Raw genomic sequence first — 25,096 nt, forward strand, 5'->3', positions numbered from 1 at the left:
ATTTACAGAGTTTCTCTCCTACTGAGCTCATCTTGTTGTCTGTTGCTTTTGTTTCTGCTTCGTCATCTCACCAGTAAACAGTGAGTTTAAGATAAGTGTACTTATAACCCATAGTGGCTTGCGTGTAATATGCATGACAATTTAAAAAACCCACAAAATTTATAACTAACAAATTTACTCTGTGCATTTCAATGCATACTTTTCCCCTCTACTTCACAACATCCAATAACCCATTCATTTCTGTTTTGTTCCCCCTCCCCTCCCCCCACACACTCTTTTAAGGATTTTTCCTGTTTGTTTAGATTTCAGGTGGTGATTCTAAATTATTTCAACCTAGTTGTTTTCTCAGTGATGCAGTCATTATGCTGTCAGCTTTTTTGAATTAATAACTTATATCAGCTGCTGCATATAAATTCAGTTTATTTTCCAGAAAATACTTTGTCTCTCACTGAGCAGCAGGGATATTGTAAGGACAGATCAGATTGATCTTTGTGTTTATGCAGTTAATAGCTGACTTGCATCTCTCTAACCTACCTGAGTGCTTGCTGAACACCACCACATTGTGTCAGAAGCCATAACTAACCAAGAGATGGAGTAACTGTTTCTACTAAATTAGCTGGATTTGCAAGAAAATCTGCCTGAATAAAATGAATCAGTATAAACAAAGTTTTAAATTTTTCTCATTGCTGCTGAGATTGCACTTAAAGCACAGTTAATGGCATTTTCCCATGGTGGTAGGCACTGGAGCACTGAAAGCCTACGTTGTTTCTAGATGAGAGGGGCAGGTTCATTCAAGCTATGGATATTTGTAAAGCAAGTGAAATTAATCAAATGCAGATTTAGGTGCAGAGTGATCCAGTACCAGCCACACAACTAGTCTCTGAGACATCATTTCGAACAGGAAAAAAATTGAAATGAAGGAAACCCAAACAGCAATCAAAACAGGAGTAAAATTTCTTGTCAGGCAAAAATTCTTGACCACATCTTGTCATTTGGAATACAGATGAAAAAAAATGACCAGCATTTACTGACTGACTAGATTTATAGCAGGGTAGTAGAGTAGAGCAACTACTGGCAAGACCTAGAACATAGCTCTTTGTTACAGTCATCAGTTTAGTGGGGAGAAAGTAAGAGGTTTCTATATTTTACCCACCTGGGTTGAAAAATCTAATCACCGCAGAGCGGGAAGACTTCCCTGATGAGCAAAGGGGATTAAACCATTCATTTCTGCAGAATTTAAATTTTTATTTAAAAATGGTTTTTAGGTCCTACAGTTGTGAACCAAAGGTAAAACAATGCAGAGCTGCATTCCTTATTATGCAGATAGCTTCAGTCCATTTCTGCTGCTAATAAGTTGGCCAAGCAGCAGCAAAGTGAAATTAACAAAATTCTTCACTTATCAAGGTTCTATTCAGCAGCAATGACACAATCAATAATGATGTCAGTTTCATGCAGGTTCTTGGTAAAGTTATGAGCAGTAACAAGTCAGATATTGGGCTTATAGGCCCCAAGAAAATGGCTAGGAGAGGGGTGGAAAAATAGAGACTTTTCCGCTCCCCACTATTAATTGCAGCTGGAAATCTCTGGGAGAGCAGTTACTACAAAACAGCCCCATCGTCCTTAAGACAGCCAGGAGGCTCTGGAGGGTGGGAAAGAGAGCATAAAAAAGCTTTTTCACACAGTCAATTGTCCAAGCCATTAGCTTGAAGCTTCACAATTGATTAGACCAGTGTTTCACAAACTTGGGACGCTGCTTGTTCAGGGAAAGCCCCTGGCGGGCCAGGCCGGTTTGTTTACTTGCTGTGTCCGCATGTTCGGCCAATCGCGGCTCCCACTGTCCTCAGTTTGCTGTGCCCGGTCAATGGGGGCTGCAGGAAACGGCAGCCAGTACGTCGCTCGGCCCACGCCACTTCCCGTGGCCCCCATTGGCCAGGCACAGCAAACCACAGCCAGTGGGAGCCCGCAATCGGACGAACATGCGGACACGGCAGGTAAACAAACGGGCCCGGCCCGTCAGAGGCTTTCCCTGAACAAACGACGTCCCAAGTTTGGGAAACACTGGATTAGACATAGGCAAAGTGATGAGAAAAATTTAGCCCTCAACTAGAATCCAGGGTCAACACCCATGTGAAAATCCCAGCACCCTCCTCATTCCTAGCAGCTGGAAATGTCTGGACTTAACTGCAGCATTCCCGCGGAACCTTGCTGTTGGGCCCCACCTTATCTTTTGTGTGTACCTCTGGCTAATAGATTTAGTCCTATACCTATGATAGGCACATGGCAATTTTTTCAAGCTCTACTCATAGTTACAACAGTGCAGTGACAGTCAACATATACGGTACATTTGACGTTTGAATGACCCGCTGGAAAACCCTCATTCTCCACTAGTACATTTAAACCTTTTTAAAAAAAATAAGTATGTATATTACATTTCTTTTAGTCTCCGCACCTCCTTGAGGATGGTAATATATACATGACTAAATACATGTCAGGAATAATCAGTTCCTACTGTAGATTGAGGCCACATCAATTTAAAAAAACAACTTTCCTTCAGCACCATGGACTGCTGGCTGCAATCCTCCTCGCTATTGCTACCACTTGGCAACCCTAATGAGGCTGAAGTATCTGACTAGCAGCAGATAAACTCCTCAAATGGTTTTGCCAGCTTTTCTATTTGCTTCCCAAAGCATGAAGCCAGCAGGAAACATCTCATGTGACCTGTAACCAGGAGGGAGTTTGAGTGGAAGAAGTTTTTGGTTTTAAAGGTTACCATCTTCAATAAAGAGCTTATTGCAGCACACTTGAATGCTAAAATGAGCTAACCGTTTAAAACACAAACTGCATTTTAAATGCTAATTTTATAAGCCAAGACTCCCAAATACCAATTGTGATGTGGATATTTTGAAAACAACAGCCTTGCAAAATTCTACTCAACCACACTTGTAGAGGAGTAGTTGTTTGACGGGAAAGTAAAACATCTTTTTTTAAAAAAAAAAATAGCATTAATCATCATGGTAATAGGTCAGTGAACTGACCTTGTTCATTGGCAAGTAAACTTTCATGATCATATTGCAAAGCTAACTATTCCTTTTTCCTTCATTTCAGTTCCCTCATGTCATCCTGTCTGGCTCCTTTCCTGCAGCAAAGCTTCAGAATCCATCATTCAGTAATAACTACCATTAGAACCAGCTCATAGGGACTCTGTGTTTATTATCTAGCCCTAGTGTCAAAGAGTTTTTACATGCCAAGAGATACAAATTAAATCTTTTTAAGAACACTTCACAAAACCCAATGCAATAAATACACCATTTAGCTAAGCTCTATTGGGGCAAGTGCTTATCATTGAATGGAGGCTCAAAATGGTGTAGGTGATGTTGTAAAATGATGTATTTGGTGGCACCAAACCAGAGCAGAAGCCAGATAGCATAACTATGGAGGAGCTGAAATGAAGAGCACCAGAGGATAAGTCAAGTCAGTTTTGTGTTGAATGCCAACCAATTGCCCTTGCTATTCAGAGCATTCACCATCTATAAAACAAAATGCACTAATTGCAGTGCTTACCACACTGTGGCCACTACTGAAGACAAATAATACATTCCTTTAATTTTTTGCAAAGGTTGTAGTTCATATTAAAATGAATACAATTAAAGCTATAAAGATCAGATACAAAATACTTCATCACTTTGCTGACAGAAAGCACACATGGGAAAATCTATCACTCATGTGATCCATATGCTACAACTAGGATTTAATTGGAAGCACATCTCCATGGTAAAGAGACCAAACACTAGGAAAAACCCCACAAGGCTTTGGAGCAAAAGGATTCCACTAGCAGAAATATGGTGTGAATAAACCCTGGTTGCAACACATGAAGCCAAGGAAAGTATACTTACTGTGAGCTTTCCTTCCTGTTTTCTTTACCTGCTATGGCTCCAGTTAGGGTCAAGATCACTATCAGCAGTTTATTCTGTATTTTTTGAGAATTTGATTGTTTGTTGTTTGTTTTTTAGTTGCATCCAATGGGCTAGATCCTATAGATACTTACAGATATGAGTTATTTTACTCATGTGAGCAGCCCTACTGAAACCATGAGAGGAGTTATTCACCTGTATAAGTGTTTGCAGGTTCAGGCCTTAATGTTGGAACGTATTTTACTGCATTCGTGTTGAAAAGCTAGCCAACTCTATGTTACACCATCCTCCATAAAACTAGCTCACCAAGACCACCCAAGCAGTCAATCCTGAGGAGGGCAACTAATAATACGATGATAATTTTAATTTCTAAAGCAACCAGTATGAAGTGCCTGCATACTGTACAAAATAAACACTTAAGATTGGTGCAAAAATAGCTCATTCCCCCATTTTCAGTTTGTTCATCTTGTACCAACAGAACCACAACTACGCAAACATCTTGAAGCCATGACTCTGTCAAAAAATAATTCTGTTCTATGATACCATATATAGCAAATGGTAATGCAAAGCCTGGAGGATACTATGGAAGAGAAAGAACAATATGTATTCCCCGGGTCTGTGGAATGTTTAGAAAAACAGTCTGGGACCAGAAAGACTTTTCCCCCAGAGAAACCACAAGGAGCACAAAAAACGATTGTTCTTCTGAGGACCAAAGTTTGCCTCACTCACATGGAATGGTTACAGGATTCTGCCCACATGGCAAAACCCAGAGCCTCCTGTACAACCTCAAGAGATCCTTGTGCCTTTCTTTGGCTCCACAGAAGACCAACGTCAATAGAATTGTGCTGCCTTGGATCTCTGCAGCTAGTCCATTCCTCCAGAAATCCCTTTTCATGAAAGAAAAAGCAGACGCATAGTGAAGTTAATATTGACTGTCAGGGTTAATTCTGCTATGGAATCCATGCATGGTTGAGGATAACGGACACTCCAGAAACACATGGCGAGGCATACCTTCCCAACTCTACAGCATATCTTCAATGGTACTTGGCAAAAGGGGTGTATCATGCTGAAGATGCCCCTTTTCTATGTTTTCTGCATCCTAATCTATAGGAGTTTTCCAGAGAGGCCCAGGAAGGAAGGATTTTGTGTGTGAATTTCCTTGGTTTACCCCAAGTCACCAACATAACCTACCAGTTTTTAAAATGTGACAGTGTTTGCAAAAAGGAAACTATTTCTTTGGCTTCCTTCTTACAACGAATTAATGAGAAAAGCGGGAAGAAAACTGTTATGCCTTACAATCAGTGTGTGTGCAATGTTTTGAAACCAGAAGCCCGTGGAGGGGGATGTTGCGATTTGGGCGTGACAACAGTTAAGCTGACAGTATAGGAGTTCAAGGAGTACTTGTGGCACCTTAGAGACGAACAAATTTATTTAAGCATAAGCTTCCATGGGCTAAAGCCCACTTCATCAGATGCATGCAAATACTCTCTGGCAACCGTGCCTAGGGGACACAACAGGTGCGGTTTTCTACATCAGCCATAGTGTGAGCCCGATGCAGACCCTGCCAAGGCGGCTTGCTGCCCCCATGCCTCCCCCCACAGGGATGCTCCCTGTCCCTACATAGGGAGAGGGCTGCTACAGGCCCCTGAGCACAGCCAGTACCAACGAACCCAGGTGTCTCCGGAGAAGATACTTAAGCTGCCCCGAGACTCCCCACCTGCGCCGGCCCCAGCAGGGCTGCCCTGGCGGGCCGCTGCCCCCGCCCCCCAGCCCGGTTACCTGCAGCAGGCAGTGCCCGGGCCCCGCGTGCTCGGCCAGGCTGGCGTTGTAGACCTGCTGCTCGAAGACGGGCTCGTTGTCGTTGGCGTCCTCCACCAGGACGCTCACCAGGCAGGAGGCGGAGAGCGGCGGCTCCCCCAGGTCCCGCGCCACCACCCGCAGCTCCAGCGCCGCCTCCCGCTCGCGGTCCAGGCCGCGCCGGGTGCTGATCACGCCGCTCAGCGGGTCGATGTGGAAGAGCTCGGGGCCCGCGGCGCCCGCCGCCGCCTCCAGGTCGTAGCGCACCTGGGCGTTGGGGGAGCCGGGCTCGTCGGCGTCCGAGGCGCTGAGCCGCAGCACGGTGGTGCCGGGGGAGGCGGCCTCGGAGACGGCGGCGCGGTAGCGGGGCTGCGGGAAGGCGGGCGGCTGGTCGTTGATGTCGGCGATGCGGAGCAGCAGCGTCTCGCGGGCGGAGAGCGGCGGGGAGCCGGCGTCGGTGGCCGCCAGGCGCAGCTCGTACAGGTCCCGCCTCTCGCGGTCCAGGGGCCCCTCCACGCAGAGGAAATAGAGGCCGGCGGCGCCGCCGGGCCGCAGGGCGAAGGTGCCGTCCCCGCCCTGCAGGGTGAGGCCGATCTCGTCCCCGGCCTCGTCGGGGTCGGAGACGGAGACGCGGGCCACGTAGTCCCCCGGCCGCGCGGCCTCGGAGAGCCGGGCGCCGCCGCCCTCGGTCAGGTAGAGCACGTGGATGGCCGGGCTGTTGTCGTTCACGTCCAGCACGGCGATGGAGACCAGCGCGCTGCCCACCTCGGGCTCGGCGCCGCCGTCGCGCGCCTGCACGATGACGCGGTGCAGGGCGCGGGCCTCGCGGTCCAGCGGGCGGTTGACGCGCAGCAGCCCGGTCCGCTCCTCCACGGCGAAGTAGGCGGCGGGGTCGCTCTGGCGGCGGTTGATGAGGTAGCGCACCTGGCCGTTGGCGCCCAGGTCCGGGTCGGTGGCCCGCAGGCGGCAGACGGCGGTGCCCGGCGCCGCGTCCTCCCGCACGCGGGCCCGGTACTCGCGCTGGCTGAAGGCGGGCGCGTTGTCGTTCTCGTCCAGCACCCGGATCTCCACCCGCAGGCGGCCGCTCAGCCGCGGGCTGCCCCCGTCCCAGGCCTCGATCACCAGCCGGTGCGAGTCCGCCCGCTCCCGGTCCAGCCGCCGCAGCAGCACCAGGTCCAGCGGCTCCGGGGGGGAGCCGTAGCGCAGCTGGAAGAGCGGCGCCGCCTCCGCCGCCGCCTCCTGCCCTTCGGCCAGCAGCGTGTAGCCCTGGGTGCCGAAGCTGCCGGCGTCGGGGTCCCGGGCGCCCGGGAGGCGGAAGGCGGTGCCGGGCGGGCTCAGCTCGGAGACGTTGAGCCGCAGCGAGTCCCGCGGGAAGCGGGGCGGATGGTCGTTCACGTCGGTGACCGCGATCTCCACCTGCACCATCTCCCCGCGCAGCGTGGCCGCCACGAAGCTGTAGCGCGCCCGCCGCTCCCGGTCCAGCCGCCGCGCCGTGCGGATGATGCCGGTGTCCGGCTGCACGTGGAAATCCGCCAGCAGCGCCGACTCGCCGCTCCCCTCCGACAGGAAGAAGCCGCCGGGCTGCCCGTCGCCCGGGGGCAGCCCGGCCCGGATGTCCCCGACCAGCGTGTCCGCCGGGAGCCCCTCATCCACCGCCAGGCTCAGGTTGTACAGCTGGGCCGAGCAGCCCCGCGCCGCGCACAGCCACAGGGGCGCGAGCAGCGCCAGCAGCCCGGCCCCAGGCGCCCCTGGGCCCCCGCGTCTCCTGCTCCCCCGGGGGAGCGGCCGCTCCCGCTGCCTCTGGCACCTGCTGCTCGCCCTCGGGGGCAGCGGCCGCTGCCCCATCTCCGCTGCTCCCCCCCGTTTCAGACGCGAGCGCCCCTGGTCCGGGTCTCCCCGCAGCGGGAGGATCCGAGCGGCGGGTGCTCCTCAGCCACCTCCTCACAGCCCAGTGCAATGACACGGGGATCGCTTCCAATTCAGCATCGGGAGCGGTTTGTTTGCAGTCGTACGGCTCAGCCAGGGGCCCCTCGCCGCGCACGCACCGCCACAGCCTGTGCGCTCCTCCACGAGCGCTGCTGCTGCCGGATGCCTCCTCTTCTCGCTCGCCTCCTTTATTTCTTTCGCATCCGCGCCTCGCTCCGCTTTCCCCCCGCCGGAGTCAGGTGCATTATTCCTGTTGCCAGAGCAATAGGAAATCCTCTAAGCCACACGCACGCACACACACCTGCCAAAGTTGGTGCGGGGAATAACAAGTGTGTGAGAGAGAGGCGGGAGGGGACAGCTTCCTTGCTGCTGCCGCAGTTGAGACGCCTGCTACCCATAACGTCTCAGGAGTAGCAGAGCTGCAAACACACCCCCTCCCATGTGACTCGGCTCTCAGACAAGGGCAGACTCCGCTCCTATGGATAGCTGGAGCAAGCACTGCAGCAGGGAGTTGTCCCCTTCTTTCCTCTCTGGCTGGGAGGCGAGATTCTGGGAAGGACAGCACAACAGCGTGATCCTGCTAACCTGAATCTAGCGTTAGAAGAGACATGCAGGCCCTCGATCAAGTGATCCATGCAAAGTAGTGATTTGGAATCGGAGGGAGAAATACGGTTTTATGCACGTTTATCTTGAATAACCTTATAGATCAGACACAAAAATAATCACTGACAATGCAATTGGATAGAGGGACAATCTGTGCCAAAACAAGAACTGCTTAGCTTGTGGGGTTAATATAAGAACTGCTTAGCTTGTGGGGATAAAATGAGCAAGTACACACAGGGATGTGAAACCACATTAATTCTGTCTGTACAACTATTTAAATAAAGTGATGGAAAACAAGCTTCTTGCAGAGCCGCCAGGCCAGGACACAGGCGGAAGGGGTTGACTTTGGGCTCTCATTTTCATCGAAGTCACAACAGTGCCTGCATTTGAAAATGATGATTTAGGGGGAAAGATAGACTGGAGGTTCTTAAAATACAGAAAATTGACAATCTGGGAGAAGTTCCTGTCTCCTGCCTTAATGATTTCAATGCAATGAAGTTTGCTCACAGATTGTAACACTCCAGACTGTGCAGATTGATAATGAGCTAGCATTTTTATAGAGCCTTTCAGCCAAGTGAAACCCAAAGCACTTCACAAATTTTATTAAATAATTGTACAAAGCCATTAGCTGGATAAAATTGCAGGTATAGTCCCTGTAGTTAGGATCTCAGCCTTCTTTTCAGTGATTCATGTAAACAATATTGCACTAATTTATTTATTAAATTCCTAGAAGGGGAAGCCACACAAAGGTCTGAGATAAATGTGGTGTAATAATGTATTTACCACAAAAACAGTGCAAACCACATGAGGAGAAAATATATTCCCGAGGTAGGCGGTTATGGTGACACCTTAAGAGCCCAGGGGCTAGGCACCTTAGAAGGATGATATATTTCCTCGGCTTTCTACTCATACAAATAAATCACTACATTTTTGTGAATCCTGCAGTGATCAGCCCTGCTATTGTGTATTGCTAAATTGTGTAATATTTTGTCATGCTTCAATGATCTAAAACAAACTTGAACCTGGAGATGGCTTTTATAAAGATTGATTTTTGGTGGGTGCTGGAGGAACAGCTTTTAAATGAAAGCAGTGAATAAAGCACACTACTACTTTTAGATGCAGAAATATGCTTCATCAGAAGAGAGAATTTAAATTATGCAAAAATCTGCAAGAATAAACAGTTTTATTACATTCAGCGAGTTTTTGTTCTCTTTATTATTCTGGTCCAAATTTTCCATAAAGTGAATGCTAGCTCTTTATCCCACCATTATTAGCTCAGTAAATAGTGAAAAGCACGGCAGGGAAGCATTTACCAGAAATAACTTCGAAGTTAAGTGAAACTTAATATCCAGTATAGCCTTTTTTTTTTTTTCTGTCACATTATCTTTTGCCACAACTTCTAAAACCCTGCTGCTCTTGGCAGTAGCTATTCTGGTTTTAATGTCACAAAATAATTGTCAAAATTGATTATTGCTAAAATAGTTTCTCATTTTCCTGGTTAAAATGAATCACATTAGTCCCCAGAAAGTTCTGCATCTTTTTTCAGATGTTGGAGAGGTGGTTTATTCTGAAACACTGTGGGACTTGGGATTTTATAGCTGTGAGGTCTAGACTAAGCATAGGTTTAGTAGCCAGGAACTCCTGAATTCTAATCCTATATCTAATAAATTTGAGCAAGTGCTCTAAACTCTCTCTGGGTGGAACCTTGGCTCTATTCAAGTCACTGGCAAAACTTCCCTTGATTTCAGTGGGGCCAGAATTTCACCTTTTGTCTGTTTCCCCATTTTTCATGTGTCTACCTAACTGGGCATCTCATGAGGATTAATTTGTTAATGTTTCTATGGTGACACTGAGAGCATACAGCACCCTATCTATGCTAAGAACTGTGGCATCTATCATTCTGTGAAAGCTAAGGACAATATTTCAACATTTCCAGGTGTCTTGCTCTTCTTACTAGTCCTTCTTTGTACTGAATCTCACCATTTCTGGCATTCAGAAAAGGCAAATTTGGCATGGATAAACAAGAACAGGGTGAGTAAAAGAAGGTGGCAGGAGCACATATTATAGATAGGTCAGGTGGTATGAAAGAATACAGTTTTTGTGTTTGCTAGGCCCTTAGGAGAATGGCTTCTTTGCTACTTGCCTCTTTTTCAAGCATGGTAAGAACTACAAATATTTTACCCCTTTCCTAAGCACCACTCCTGGGATGGCAATACTCTTTAGAATGGCTAGTGCTGCTATAACGTCATTTAAAATAGCAGCTTCAGGGGAGAAGTATTTTTTCCCCAGTGTTGTTACAGTTCCACATATCCAGATGTGGTAGGTATTTCATTTCTGACATTTCTTTCTCTCTCTCTGTGTACTATCAATAAATTAGATAGATAGATATAGGAGGGGGAAATTAACTAATGGGGGAAGAATAGAATATTTGAGAATTTACTCCTACCTTTATTCCATATTTTTGTAACATGGCTTGCTGTCATTTGTAGAGAGAAGGTGGGGCAGAGTAAAAGCTAGATCTATTCATCTTGCTGGATGAAGCAAAACGCATTGATTATATATATAATTCCAGGCATGGAAGCAAGAAGGAAACATTCAGAGCCTTGCCAGTTCCACTAATATTCATTGAGAAAACACATGGATCCTTCCCAAGTCACAGATGTTCAGTACGAAAATGCCTGGATCCTATTGAATCACAGCACATTCAGGGGAAAAAAGCCATGTCCTATTCAGTCCATGCAGTTACTAAGGAAACATATGAATCATGTTCAAGCAAGGCAGTTATTGAGGAACTAAACAAAACCTGCTGTTTTCAAGCACAAGTCACTGCCTAAATGGGAATAGTCTGTATTCAGATATAATCAGTGTGGAAATTCCTGAATGCCCAGCAATTTGGTGAGGAAACACATTGAATGACTATGTTTGGCTGGATTATATCTGGATCCATTAAGCTCTATCTAATTTCTCCCCAACTTCTGTGGATCTGTCAGTATTGATGCATGCATGAGTGTCCATGGAGTTTGCAGGGAGCTGGGTGTTTCCTCACTATTTGTATCCAGTAAACTAGTAAATTTTTCTGTTGCCGCATTGTTTCCATAATTATTGCATCCTAATTACAGTAGAAATGTTCCATCTACATGCTGTGTGTGTGTTCCCCCCTGGAGTTCTTCTCCCCTGCCTTTGGCAGTCCCCATTCCCTCATCCTTGCCTTCCTCCACCTCTTCTTCTCTGATGCTTTCCATCCCCTCTCAGTTTTTCTTACTCCTTCTCTGCTTTTTTCCATATCCATGTCTTTTTTCCACATCTTTTTCTCCTCCATACCACAAGTAAAATCTTAAGCAAACTTACATGCTATATTTAACCACCTCTTTTGATTACTCACTGTAGAGTGACAAGAACTACATGAAGAACAGGAATAGCACAGATTAAAGACACAGGTATGTTTTCACTGTAAAAAAAGTGTGTGTTCTTAGCTCCTGCATTAAAATATCAATGAAGACATAGCAACATGGCATTTCAATTGGGTTAGCAACTCAAGTTCAACCCGAGACTCCTATAAAGGCTTAAACTCGAGCTGCTAACTTAAGTTAGAAGCAGAGTTGCTGTCACTGCTATTTTAATCTGATTTAGCTAAATTAGTTAATAGAGATAAGAACACATGTTTTTTGCAGTGAAGAAGTGCCATAGTGGCAGCAAAGGAGTATTATATCAGCCTCACTTCCTAGATTAGTATGACACAAGTAGTTTGGAGACCACTGTTACAATAGATGCAAGGCATTCTTAATAGGTTTTGAAAGTTTTGACTTTAGTATTTTCATCACTGAGGTATGGGGGGATCTTTAATACATACACAACAAAGTGTTATTCCCTGCCTAACCTGCTTTTCCCTTGTGGCCATAGTCACTATGGAAATTCAGCCTGGTAGGTGTGATGAATGGAGGATGCCTCAGATATGTAGATCCTCAGCTGTTTGGTTACTTATAGGTCTCTTATAGGACCCACAAAGATGTTGTGGCAACCAATAAAAGTTGTTACAGTTACTATGTTATTAGTAGCTTACTTTCCAAACTGAGTTAGGGATACAATAAAACCTAACTGTAATGGTTCTGCTGGTAGCCATCATTCATCTCTGTTGTTCGCAAATTGCTTTGCACAACTCATTTATTTCTGAAGCTGATGTTTGGTCCTCCCTAATCCATGGGGATTTCATTGTAAGAATCAGATTGGAAGTAATTTCTTTGATTTTGTTTATTTTCAAAGGCAGGATTTTACACCTTTGAGTGCTATGTGGCTGCAGGTAAAATGTGAGTAGACGTCACTTTGTTCTCAGAAGAGAGAGATTTTCCTTGTAGGCATGTGTCTGATTTGGAAAGTTCACTGTTTTATAAGTCTGGATGTGGTGATCATTCAGGGTCAGATACTGATAACCTTACTCATATAGAGTAAGGCTATTGGAATCCAACTCTCAGTCAAAGTAGAGTTGCCCAAAGAATACTTACATGTTATTTTTTTCATTAGTCTTATTTTCCCCTCCCTTCTCTCCTTTGCTCCTCCTTTGTTGGCCCTTTTGCTCTGCTACAAGCAGGAGTGGCACTGGTCATTTTGCCCGCCCAGGGGAAACTATTTTTGTTTCCTTCCTCTGCCTCCATCAGCCTTGGGGCACGGGAAAGACTGGCCAATCAGGGGAGAGCAATATAAAAAACTAAGTGGTGCAGCAGGATGTCACCCTTTGGGAGACCGTTCTGCTCACATGCATCTAGAATCAGTTGTGGCTAGAAGGTTATCTTTCCCTCCTTCATGTCTTTTCTGTCAAACTTGTTCCATGCTCTTTTTGCCTCGCACCTTTTCCCACTATTATCTGAACTACCATTTTCACCTCACCCACTTAACGATGTTTCTCCTAGCGTCTCCTCAGAACTCTTCTTGAATAACTAAAGGAAGGAGCATAGAGGGTCACGCATGCTCTCTATCCCAGCCATCGTTAGACAGAATACACAGCTCAAGTATTTGAATCTAGGTTCATAATTTTGCACAATATGTTATTTACTCTCCCAAGAAGATCAGGACGTTTATTCCTGATGCATAAACACATTATCTCATTTCTTTTGGTAAAATATGCTTCTGGAAAACTAAGGTAAAATGAAATATGAAAATAAATGTTAAAGGGATTCAGTGGCTTTCAGATATATTTAGGGCCAAATTCTGATAACCTTACTTAACTGGATATTTCCTTACCCTACAAATGGTCCCATTTAAGTCAGTACTGAGTGGGATCATTCATGGAGTAAGATTTTTACTCATGTTGAGTAGTACATAATAATTGACACTAGATAATGGTATGCCCTTTTCAACTTTAACTCTAGCTTTCACTACTATAACACTCTAATATGTACAGTATGAAAGTGAGCGACTGTGCCATGTTCAAACCACGGACATTTAATTCTTAAATTCCTTTTATCATTTACAATGAAAAGGAAAAGCTCTGACAGACAATTGAGAAGATTTTCCTATTCTCTCTCCTGGCCTATTATACTGATTAAATTAATGATGGTTTAAAACAATCCCTTTAAGATTTTTCTGAAAAGAGTTCACTGTTTTTATATATTGTGTTTATTTTGTCATCAGACAATAACGACAAAAGAAGTTTAGGCTGCATGTTTTCTGCTTTACACAAAGTTCTCTTGTGCCACCTACCTACTGTTGATGGAATCAAAGTACAGGGGCTCTGATGAAGTTGGATTTGGAAATCAGAAAGTCTATTAAGAAATTAGTTCTCCTGAATTAGTCCTAGTAGCACAACCTCACTCATCCTCGTCTCCATTAAAACAGTTCATTTGTGACTAGAAAGGCTGTTACCTTGACTAAATAAGGGATTGTTCAAGTTGTTTTGATTCATCCCTTACTAGATATGTCAGAATTGGTCCAATCCGATTCACTCGTCCAAACAGTGCCCATGCAGAGCTCTGTTGTATTTTATTTGTATACATGCATGAGAGAGGGAAGAGGGAAGAAGGTACAGGACAAGAAATAAACTAGGGCGAAATTCTACCATTGGAACTGTATGCAACTCCTGTTGACTTCCAAAGGAATTCTATATATTACCAATGACCGAATTTGGCCCAAAAGGTAATAAGCTTTCTTCATCCTTATGCTTTCTCTCAACTCAGTTGAGTGACTTCAGGACCAGAGAGGTCAGTACACATCTATAGGAGGGTAGATCCTGAAGTACATTGGTACGCTTTAAAAAATTCAGTTTTAGGTGTAGTTGTCGAGAAGCTACAAAAAGCAAAATTTTAGTGAGAGTAAACATGATAACAAATTGGTCCTTCCCTATTTGAATGTAGAGCTGGCTAAAGTCAGGAGTTTTGGTTTGGGAGAAATTTTGGTCCTTCCCAATTTGCTTTCATTCCAGTTCAGAAGGAAAGCAAAATTACTGAAATTTCATCAAACTGGAGATCCCTGAAAATTTCATTATGGAAACAACAAAATATGGTCTTGAAACAAAATATGTGAAATTGACCTTCAGTTGCTGTCCGGTCGGGATCATGCCAGAGCCTCAGGCTCTAGGGACTGCTAGGCTCCCCACTTAAGCCAGAACTCTTGGATTCAAGGTTCCCTGCAAGAGCGCTGGGATACCAGAACCGCTAAGGTCCTCAACTCCAGGGCAGCCTTGCCATGTGGACTGCTCTGGCCTGGGGACCCTAGTGCTTACAGAGTCCCAGGCCAGCTGGCTGCTGGGGCTGACCTATTCCTGAGCAGGCCTGGAAGCCCTGAGAGCCCTGATTGGGGCTGGGAGCCAACCAGCCCCCAGAGAACCAGCTCCAGTGAGGGTTTCAGGGGCTAGCAGTCTATCAGCTGGAAGTCTATTAGCCCCTAGAAATAAGCTAGGGACCCCCAGGCTCTCTGCTGCAGAGCTGTCAACCTTGGAACACTGGCCGGTTTCTACTGGAAATCTGCTGGATTCAGCTAAACTTTTCACTCCAGCAAATCAGCGTTTTCTGACATAACGAAATTTCACCCAAAAATTTCCAGCCAGCTCTGTTTGAATACTTGAGTATAACCAGAAGGTATCACATGCATAATGAATGAATTTTTCTGATCATTCGTCCCTCTCACCCAAATAAATCCACACCATAAACCTAAAGGTGAGGAGATGCTTTGCTGGGGAAATAATTTCTGGAAGCAATGTGCTTGGACCAACCCCAGGCTCCTCCTACAGCCACCATTTAAAATAGCCAATACTGATTTTTGATCAATGTTGTGTGCAGTGCCATTGGTGCCAGGACATCAAAATGAAGTCAGCTGAGTTCAGACTGGAAAAAGATGCAAACAGTGAGAATAATGAACCACAGGAACAGATTACCAAGGGCTGTGATAAATTCTCTGTCACCTGGAGTCATTAAATCAAGATTACATGTCTTTCTAACAGATATGTTCAGCTTTAACCACCAATTATGGGACCTGATGCAGGAATTACTGGGTGTAATACTAAGGCTTGTGTTACATATGAAGCCAGACTAGATGATCAAAATGTTCCCATCTGGCTTAAAAAAATCTATGAAAATCCAGCTTTTGGGGGCAGCTGCCCTCATCACCAAAGAGCAGCCCACACAGTACACTTGATAGCAGCAAGTTTCCAGCTCTCACTTCATCAGTTTAAGTCCCTACTGGGAACTCAAGCTTGTGGCACTGAGAGCAGAGGGTTGACACATGAAAACATATCATTAATGTGCTGAGCCACTATGCCAGCTCCTTCCCTTGCTATTTTTAGCGAAGTAATTATTTAAAGTAGCTATAAATCAAAAGAGACTTTGCTCTTACAACTAAAATATGCAGTAATCCATATGTGAATTAAGGCCTTTGGCTATTTTTGCAAAAAGAATCAAAAGCAACCAAGTCACTTGGAGTTGCTGAGCCTGTGCACTGCTTTTTTCCAGATGAAAATTTCACAAGCCGTGTAAGCTTGGGCTGCCATGCATTAACTGACACCATCACTATTATGATTCCAAAAGGTCTACCTATTCTACTCAAATAGCCTTTGGAAGACAAAAAATAAGCAAAAACAAACTGGTTCCCTTGCTCTCCCAACCTGGAACATCCCTGATCTGTTGACTTTCAGGGCACACTACAAGGTGCATGTATTTGTGTGGGTGGCTATGGAGGGTAAGGTTTGATAGGGTTCAATCCCCCATAAATGCAAGGAGAAGGGATGTATGTGTTATATGTTTGTAGGAGGGCTAGTTATGTTGGCAGTCGGGGTAAGCTGCTATTTAGTTTGCTTTATATATAACTGGTGCAATGGGTACCTAAGAGCTTTTGGATAGTCACAGTTTTGTATTGTGAAAATCCTAATTAATTAATGGATTAAATTTGTCTGAATTTGAGCCATATGTGAACCCTGAAAGCATGAGCTGATCTAAACTTATCTGGTTTTAATTTAGTCCATATGGGTAAATACCGTTATGGCATTTGCATATTTCATCTTTTCAGATATACTTCAATCTCTAACAGATCCTCTTTCAGTTTCTTCCAACTACTATTTGTTTTGTGTAGGGTTTTTTTTATAGTGCCTGTCAGTCACTGAAGTATCCGAGCAACTCACACACTTTATTGAATTTATCCTCACAACACCTTTGTGAGGCAGGGAAGGCTTATTTATCACCGTTTTACAGAAAGGGAATGGAAGTACAGAAATTACGTGACTTGTCAGTGGTCACACAGAAAGTCTGTTGCAGAGCAAGGTACTGAACCTAGATTTTTTGAGTAGACTTGGACAAAACTTGGGGATTTTGATTTGCCAGAGGTTTCAGTATTTTCAAATTTGCTTTCATTCTGATTCAGAACGAAAGCAAATTTACCCAAAACGTCTTGGTGAACCAGAGATCCCCAAATATTGTGTTTCAGAAACACTGAAATACGATGTTCCTGACAGAAAATGTAAAACTGACATTTTTTCAATTTTATGGTTGCTGTTCAGTGAATAGCAGCCACAAAACTGACAAGAAGGTCAATTTCACTTAGCTCCTCTGTTGCTGGGAGCCTGCTAGCCTCTAGAGCCAGGGCTCTTAAGGCTGCTAGACTCCTGGCTCCAGCTTGGGCTCCAGGGGCTGGCGGGTTTCCTAATCTATGGCAGCAACCGTGGGAGCCTAGGCTAGAGCCAGGAATCTCAGGGCTTTGACCATGTCACCCCTCTTTTTGTGTCCATTCGCTGGCTCCCTCTTCTCTTCCAGTAGTATCAAACATAAGCTACTTGTCTTCACTTTCAAGGCCCAGCACGACCTATCCCCTATCATTGCTTATACAGCATCAAAAAGTTGACTCCCATCTCCAGTCAGCTCCTGATGTCAGCCTTCCTCTCCCACTTGTTAAATTTTCAAGTAAGCACTTTCATTCTTTGCGCTATGCTGCCCCACACGCTTTCAAGGAGCTTCTTGTAAACATCTGCGAAACTAACTCATTATACTCCTTCAAAACCCTCCTTAAAACTGGCCCTTTGTTCTGAGGCCTACAAAAAATGTGACAACGGTTAGGCTGCTTTTTTGCTGAGACCATTGCTCATCATGCTGCCCAATGCTTTCTCATTGTTTCCTTGTACTCGGCTGTCTATATCCATCTGTTGTTTCTTGTCTTATACTTAGATGGTATGGGGAAGGAACTGTCTATTTGTTCTGTGTTTGTACAGTACCTTGCACAATGGAATTCTGGTCCATAATTGGGGCTCCTAGGCATAGGCAACATGTAAGTCTTCACTTTGGAGAGGTTACAAAGTGCCAGAAACTCCCTACAAGTTGTGGGGGTGGGAGGGCACACCAGCGCCTGGACCATGATCCCCTATCCCTGCAAGGCTTTTTCCCCACAAGGCGATGCCCTCATTCCACTGACCAGCCCCAGCCTTACACTCTGCTGTGGGGCTCCTCACTAACCCTCTCAACCCTCTGGCTCCTAACTGCCCCTCTCAGCTCCTTACTACCGCTTTCCACCCCCCAGGCTCCTTCCTTCCCCTCCCTACTACTTTTCCCTGGGAGAAACTTGATGTGGTGTGATTTTTGATTTAAGTGATCATTATCACAAAGTCTGGTCTGTCTGCATGGCAAGATAGGATGCAGAAGCTGTGGTGACTCCCTGCGACTCCATGGTAAAACTGGTATGGTGATCCAGGAGTTCACATTTGTTACTGGCTTGGTGAAATCTAATTATAGAATGTACCATCAGTTTGGAGTGTCTGCCCTGTTTTCTGACAATCTGCCCTGAGATAGGCGCTCACAATTGTGAGCCAGCCCACACAGTGTGACACTGATCATGGTAAATAATCAGCTGAACATGAGCTCCCAGCGTGATGCTCTGACCAAAAGGCCTAATGCAATCCTTGAATAGATAAACAAGGGAATATCAAGTAGGTAGGTGGGCTATATTACCATTGTATGTGCCATTGGTACAACCGCTGCTATGTCTAGTTATGATATCCACAATTCAAGAAGGATGTTGAAAAACTGGAGAGGATTCAGAGAAGAGCTATGAAAATGATGAGAGGAAAACATACTTTATGGTGAAAGACTCAAGGAGCTCAATCTAATATTCAGCTTATGAAAGAAAAGGTAAAGGGGTGACCTAATAAGCCTGTAAGGACCTGTATGGAGAACATACATTTGATAATCTATCAGACAATTGTATAACAAGAGCCAATGGCTTCCAATGACTGGAAGTTGAAGCTAGACAAATTCTGACTGGAAACAAGGCACTTTTTTTAACCAAGAATGTAATTATCCATTGGAACAAATTGCCAAGCGTTGTGGTGGATTCCCCATCAGTGGAAATTTTTAAAATCAAGACTAGATGTTTTTTTCTAAAAGACCTGCTCTAATTGAAGCACAGCTATTGGAATTAAACCAGGAATTAATTCACGGAAGTCCTATGAAAAGTCCCTTCTCCTGGCTTTAAATCTATGCATCAGGACCCAATTCACTACTTTTCTTTTGAATTTAAATATCCAAAGCCTTATGGTACTTTTTATTAAAAAATAGGCAATTTTTCTAATTTTTCCCAAAGCAAAGTTAGCACGTCCTTAAAATCAGCCTGTAAGAGCATACATTTCTTCCTTTGGGTCTGTGTGGTCCTTGAGAGCCTGTTCCAAAGCTCATGAAGGTCAATGTAAAAGACTTTTAAGACTTCGTTGACTTCAGTGGCTCTGGATTTGACCCCAATAGATCAGGAAATAGACATTTTGTGTTTGGGGATGGGGGGGGGGAGACACTACCTTTTCCCGCACCAAGAGTTATTCTATTGCAAAAAAATAAACAGTAACATGCATGCTGTGCTTTACCAAGAACAGAGATGCAATATTCTTAATAGGAAGTTGTCACGAAGTGAAAGGGAAGGCAATTGTAACTGATAGCCTGCTGCCCAACTGACTGAAAGGTAAGGTTCTGGGTTTCATAAGGCAGGGAGTTGAGAGCTCCCTGTGAAAGATAGCAGCAGAGGAATACTTTTGCAGACCTGTTTGAGCTGGGACTGAATTTCTGGTAGGATTCTTGAGGGAAGCAGTTGGGGGGAAACCTTCTGGAGTTTTCCCAACCTGGGGGTACAGGCTCAAAGAGGAGCTTTGGTAACCCAGGTGACTCCAAAGGGAAAGAGAGGAAGGAGTCACTGAAAATAAATGCTGTGTTTATCTGGGGCAATTGAAACCAGACCTCAGAGAAGAGGGAGTGTGAAAGGGAAATAGACATCACAAAGGAGGGATGGTGCCCAGTGGAAGACTGAAAAGAATCATAGAATATCAGGGTTGGAAGGGACCTCAGGAGGTCATCTAGTCCAACCACCTGCTCAAAGCAGGACCAATCCCTAACTAAATCATCCCAGCCAGGGCTTTCTCAAGCCTAACCTTAAAAATATCTAAGGAAGGAGATTCCACTACTTCCCTAGGTAGTCCAAATAAAGAAATTTTATTTGAAGCTTCAAAATAAACAGACCTCAGAAAGAAGGGGAGAATGGGGGGTGAAGGTGACTGTGTTTGAGCATACTGTATGTTAATAAACTAGCCCCCAGGAAGGGGTGTTGTTATGGGACACAGACCTCTAAGGACATATTGGGGAGCTTTTGGGTGAAGCTTTTGCAGAAGGTGGCACTGCAAAACAGCTGTGGTCTTTTTCAGTAGTCTAAAAACGATGGATTAGACCCTGCTCAGAGCAGACCTAATAGCATACTATTATAAATGCCTGTGGCTACCCTGCCTTGTGTTCACAATGGCACAGAATTGTTACAAAATATCACTAGTTCACCAGCATAGACCTTGATTCTGCAGTCCATCCCCATATTAAAGCATTTAAGCACATGCTTAACTTCAACTTGAATTCAGTGGATTTTAAGTATATACTTACATGCTTTACCGAATTAGGGTTGAGACATGTTTTTCCTCTCTACATAGGCAAGGATAATCCATATTGTAACATGGTTTTCCTGGTACCATTTTATACCCTTTCAAAACACAGATTTCTGTAGACTTTATTGTATTTGATAACATATTTCTCGTCAAGCATCTTAACCACTGCAATCTTTGTGGCTTCTGCCATTGGCATGTAAATATCCCAGAAATCCTTTTTGGCTAGTTTTTGGTTAGGTTTTACCAAAGCTCTGAATTTATTTTTTTTGCCTGATTTGGTTTCAATCGAAATGTTGTGAATTATTTTTACCTCTTTTCTCCTCCCTTATTATGGGTTATGATAGACAGCCCAAGAGTTAGAGTTCACGCCATTGTAAGATGGTACTAAAGATTTGGGGGTTTTTTTGAAAGAGCAATATACAATAAATGTGCTGCCAGTTCCATTTTATATCTTAACACACTTTGCACTTCCATCACAATTTTATTGCTAACCTTCCTGTATGAATAAAAATGGAAAACTAGTGAGTAGTTAAAAACCATAACATACTCTCAAAGAAACTGAGGAACCACCTGATCAGCATCCTGTACAGAGGACAGGAGAAGATCAAGAATGAGCTCTCAAAACTGGAGACTCTCATACAAAACCAATCTTCCACACAAACCTGCACATGGCTGGACTTTACAGAAACAAGACAAGCCATTTACAATGCACACTTCACTTCTCTACAGAAAAAAAAGGACAGTAAACTCCTACATGCCACAAGGGGCTACAGCAGTGGTACCCTCAACTCACCTAACAATATTGTTAATCTATCCAACCACACATTTAGCCTGGTGGAAGAGTCTGACCTATCTCAGGGACTCTCCTTCTGCCCCACCACCCCCACGAACATGATGCAATTCTGCAGTGATCTGGAAGCCTACTTTCATCATCTCCGACTCAAGGAATATTTTTAACACACCACTGAACAATGCACTGACTCACAGGAACCCTCCTACCAACACTACAAGAAGAAGAATTCTGCGTGGACTCCTCCTGATGGTCGAAATGACAGACTGGACTTCTACATAGAGTGCTTCCACAGATGTGCCCAGGCTGAAATTGTGAATAAACAGTATCACTTGCCCCATAACCTCAGCCGTACAGAACACAATGCCATCCACAGCCTCAGAAACAATTCTTATAATCAAAGGGGCTGAAAAAGGAGGTGCTGTAGTCATAATGAACAGGTCGGATTATGAACAGGAGGTTGCCAGGCAACTCTCCAACACCACATTTTACAGGCCACTATCCTCCGATCCCACTGAGAAGTACCAAAAGAAACTACACCAGCTGCACAAGAAACTCCCTGCTATAGCACGGGAACAAATCCACACGGACACACCCCCAGAGACCCGACCAGGGGTATTCTATCTGCTACCCAAGATCCATAAACCTGGAAACCCTGGATGCCCCATCATCTCAGGCATTGGCAGTCTTACAGCAGGATTATCTGGCTATTTGGACTCTCTCCTCAGACCCTACACTACCAGCACTCGTAGCTATCTTCAAGACACCACCGACTTCCTGAGGAAACTACAATGCATTGGTGATCTTCCTGAAAACACCATCCTGGCCACCATGGATGTAGAAGCTCTTTATACCAGTATTCCACATGAGGATGGACTGGAAGCTGTCAAGAACAGTATCCCTGATGAGGCCACGGCATGCCTGGTGACTGAGCTTTGTGACTTTATCCTCACCCACAACTATTTCAGATTTGGGGACAACTTATACCTTCAAGTCAGAGGCACTGCTATGGGTACTCGCATGGCCCTACAGTATGCCAACATTTTTATGGCTGACTTAGAACAACGCGTCCTCAGCTCTTGTCCCCTAGCACGCCTCCTCTACTTGCGCTACATTGATGACATCTTCATTATATGGACACACGGGAAGGAGGACCTTGAAGAATTCCACCTGGATTTCAACAACTTCCACCGCACCATCAACCTCAGCTTGGACCAGTCCACACAAGAGATCTACTTCCTGGACACTACAGTGCAAATAAGTGATGGTCACATAAACACCACCCTATACCGTAAACCACTGACCTCTATACTTATCTACATGCCTCCAGCTTCCATCCAGGACACATCACACAATCCATTGTCTACAGCCAAGCCCTAAGATACAACCGAATTTGCTCCAATCCCTCAGACAGAGACAAACATCTATAAGATCTTTATCAAGCATTCTTAAAACTACAATACCCACCTGGGGAAGTGAGGAAACAGATTAACAGAGTGAGATGGGTACCCAGAAATCATCTACTACAGGACAGGCCCAACAAGGAAAATAACAGAACACCACTGGCCATCACATACAGCCCCCAACTAAAACCTCTCTAGCACATTACCAACCATCTACAACCTATCCTGGAAAATGATCCCTCACTCTCAGACCTTGGGAGGCAGGCCAGTCCTGGCTTACAGACAGCCCCCAAAACTGAAGCAAATACTCACCAACAACCACATACCACACCACAAAAACACTGACCCAGGAACCAAACCCTGTAGCAAACCTCATTGCTTACTGTGTCCCCATATCTACTCTAGCGACACGATCAGAGGACCCATCCACATCAGCCACACCATCAGAGGCTCATTCACCTGCACGTCTACTAATGTTATATATGCCATCATATGCCAGCAATGCCCTTCTGCCCTGTACATTGGCCAAATCGGATAGTCGCTACGTAAAAGAATAAATGGTCACAAATCGGACATCAGGAATGGTAATGTACAAAAGCCAGTAGGAGAACACTTCAATCTTCCTGGCCATTCTATAACAGATTTAAAAGTAGCCATACTTGAACAAAAAAACTTCAGAAACAGACTTCAAAGAGAAACCACAGAACTAAAATTCATTTGCAAATTTAACACCATTAATTTGGTCCTCAATAGGGACTGGAAGTGGCTGGCTCATTACAAAAGCAGCTTTGCCTCTCCTGGAATTGACACCTCCTCATCTATTTTTGGGAGTGGACTACATCCCCCCTGATTGAATTGGCCCTGTCAACACTGGTTCTCCACTTGTGAGGTAACTCCCTTCTCTTCATGTGTCAGTATACTAATGCCCGCATCTGTAATTTTCACTCCATGCATCCGATGAAGTAGGTTCTAGCCTACAAAAGCTTATGCCCAAATAAATCTGTTAGTCTTTAAGGTGCCACTGGACTCCTTTTTGTTCTTGTGGATACAGACTAACACAGCTACCCCCTGATACTTGAAACCATAAGTAGTGTTCTGAAACACTGCCACCTTGTGGCAGCATAGAAGGAAGTGGAAAAATAGTCTTTTCCCTTTTATTAGTTTTACCTGATCATTTCACTTCCTGCATCATTGTCGTCATCACACCTGATTTCTGATGGTTCTATTTGTAAACTCTACAACTTTTAGGTAATCTACCTTGCCACAATAGCATCTTTAAAAGAAAAAGGGCAAGTACAAAATTCATCCATATGGGTTGTTTTAGACTTCCATATGAAGATGACCATTTGACCATTTAATGGCTACAAGATGATATAATGCCCACAATAAAACCCAATGATTTTTTCCACACTTCTGTCCTTTAACACCTCTTCATGCTTACTGCTGCTTCAAGGGGGAGGATAGAAGAGGGGGATGTCAGAGAGCTGGATCCACTGGTGACTAGTTTATAATTTTCAGTTTGAGATCAGCTTGTAAATTGGATTCTGATACTAAAGAAAACAAAACACATTAAAGTGCTCTTCTGAGATTCAATCTGTTTTCCCTCTCAGGCTCAACGCTCAGTTTACACCCATACCAAATAACGTTGCCAGTATGAGCTCATAACATAGTGATCCCTTTCTCAACACTCACTTTGGCTCTTATAGTTGGAACAGTTTGCTATTTTCTCTGCAGCTCAGTCGTGTGATATTATCTCACTCTTCGTCAGGAATCAGGATGGAATTTATACTGCAAAGAAGTGAAAAAATGACAGTGGTTTCAAATTAATGTACACATTTTTGAGAAGGATTACTGAAACTACTGTCACAATGTTTATTATAACAGAGAATGAAATCCTTCAATTAACAGATTCCCTATAAGGTGCATAATTCAGGTCCATTGTCTCTTTCACTTTTCTCACTGTGTCTACTTTCACTCATTGACACAGAAAGGATTTCAGAGCATGGAACAGATTGCTGGTAATGCATGGGACACACAAAGAAATAAACCATGTACTTGAAATATTTTTTCATTTGAAGATCCCAAAGCACTTACAATGCATTAAGCCTCACAATAACCCTGTCCAATAAGTAAGTTGAGTAAACCCATTTTCTAGATGGAGAAACCAAAGCACAAAGAAGGTAAGTGACTTACCCAAGGTCATACAGTAAAGGCCTGATCCAAAGCCTGTTGAAGTCTATGAAAGGACTCCCTCTGACTTCAGGGGGCTTTGGATCAGTATCTGTGTCAA

General features: G+C 44.5%; 1 protein-coding gene across 1 annotated transcript in view; it reads right to left on the reverse strand.

Moving 5' to 3' along the window:
* DCHS2 (dachsous cadherin-related 2) overlaps positions 1-7,133 on the reverse strand; it is a 232,071-nt gene extending 224,938 nt beyond the window's left edge. The window contains exon 1 of the mRNA XM_073343187.1: positions 5,691-7,133. Within this exon, the coding sequence (XP_073199288.1) occupies positions 5,691-7,133 (1,443 nt within the window). The remainder of the gene's footprint in view (positions 1-5,690) is intronic.
* Between the last annotated feature and the right edge of the window lie 17,963 nt (positions 7,134-25,096).

The sequence above is a fragment of the Lepidochelys kempii genome, chromosome 4 (assembly GCF_965140265.1).
Source record: "Lepidochelys kempii isolate rLepKem1 chromosome 4, rLepKem1.hap2, whole genome shotgun sequence".
Lineage (NCBI taxonomy): Eukaryota > Metazoa > Chordata > Testudines > Cheloniidae > Lepidochelys > Lepidochelys kempii.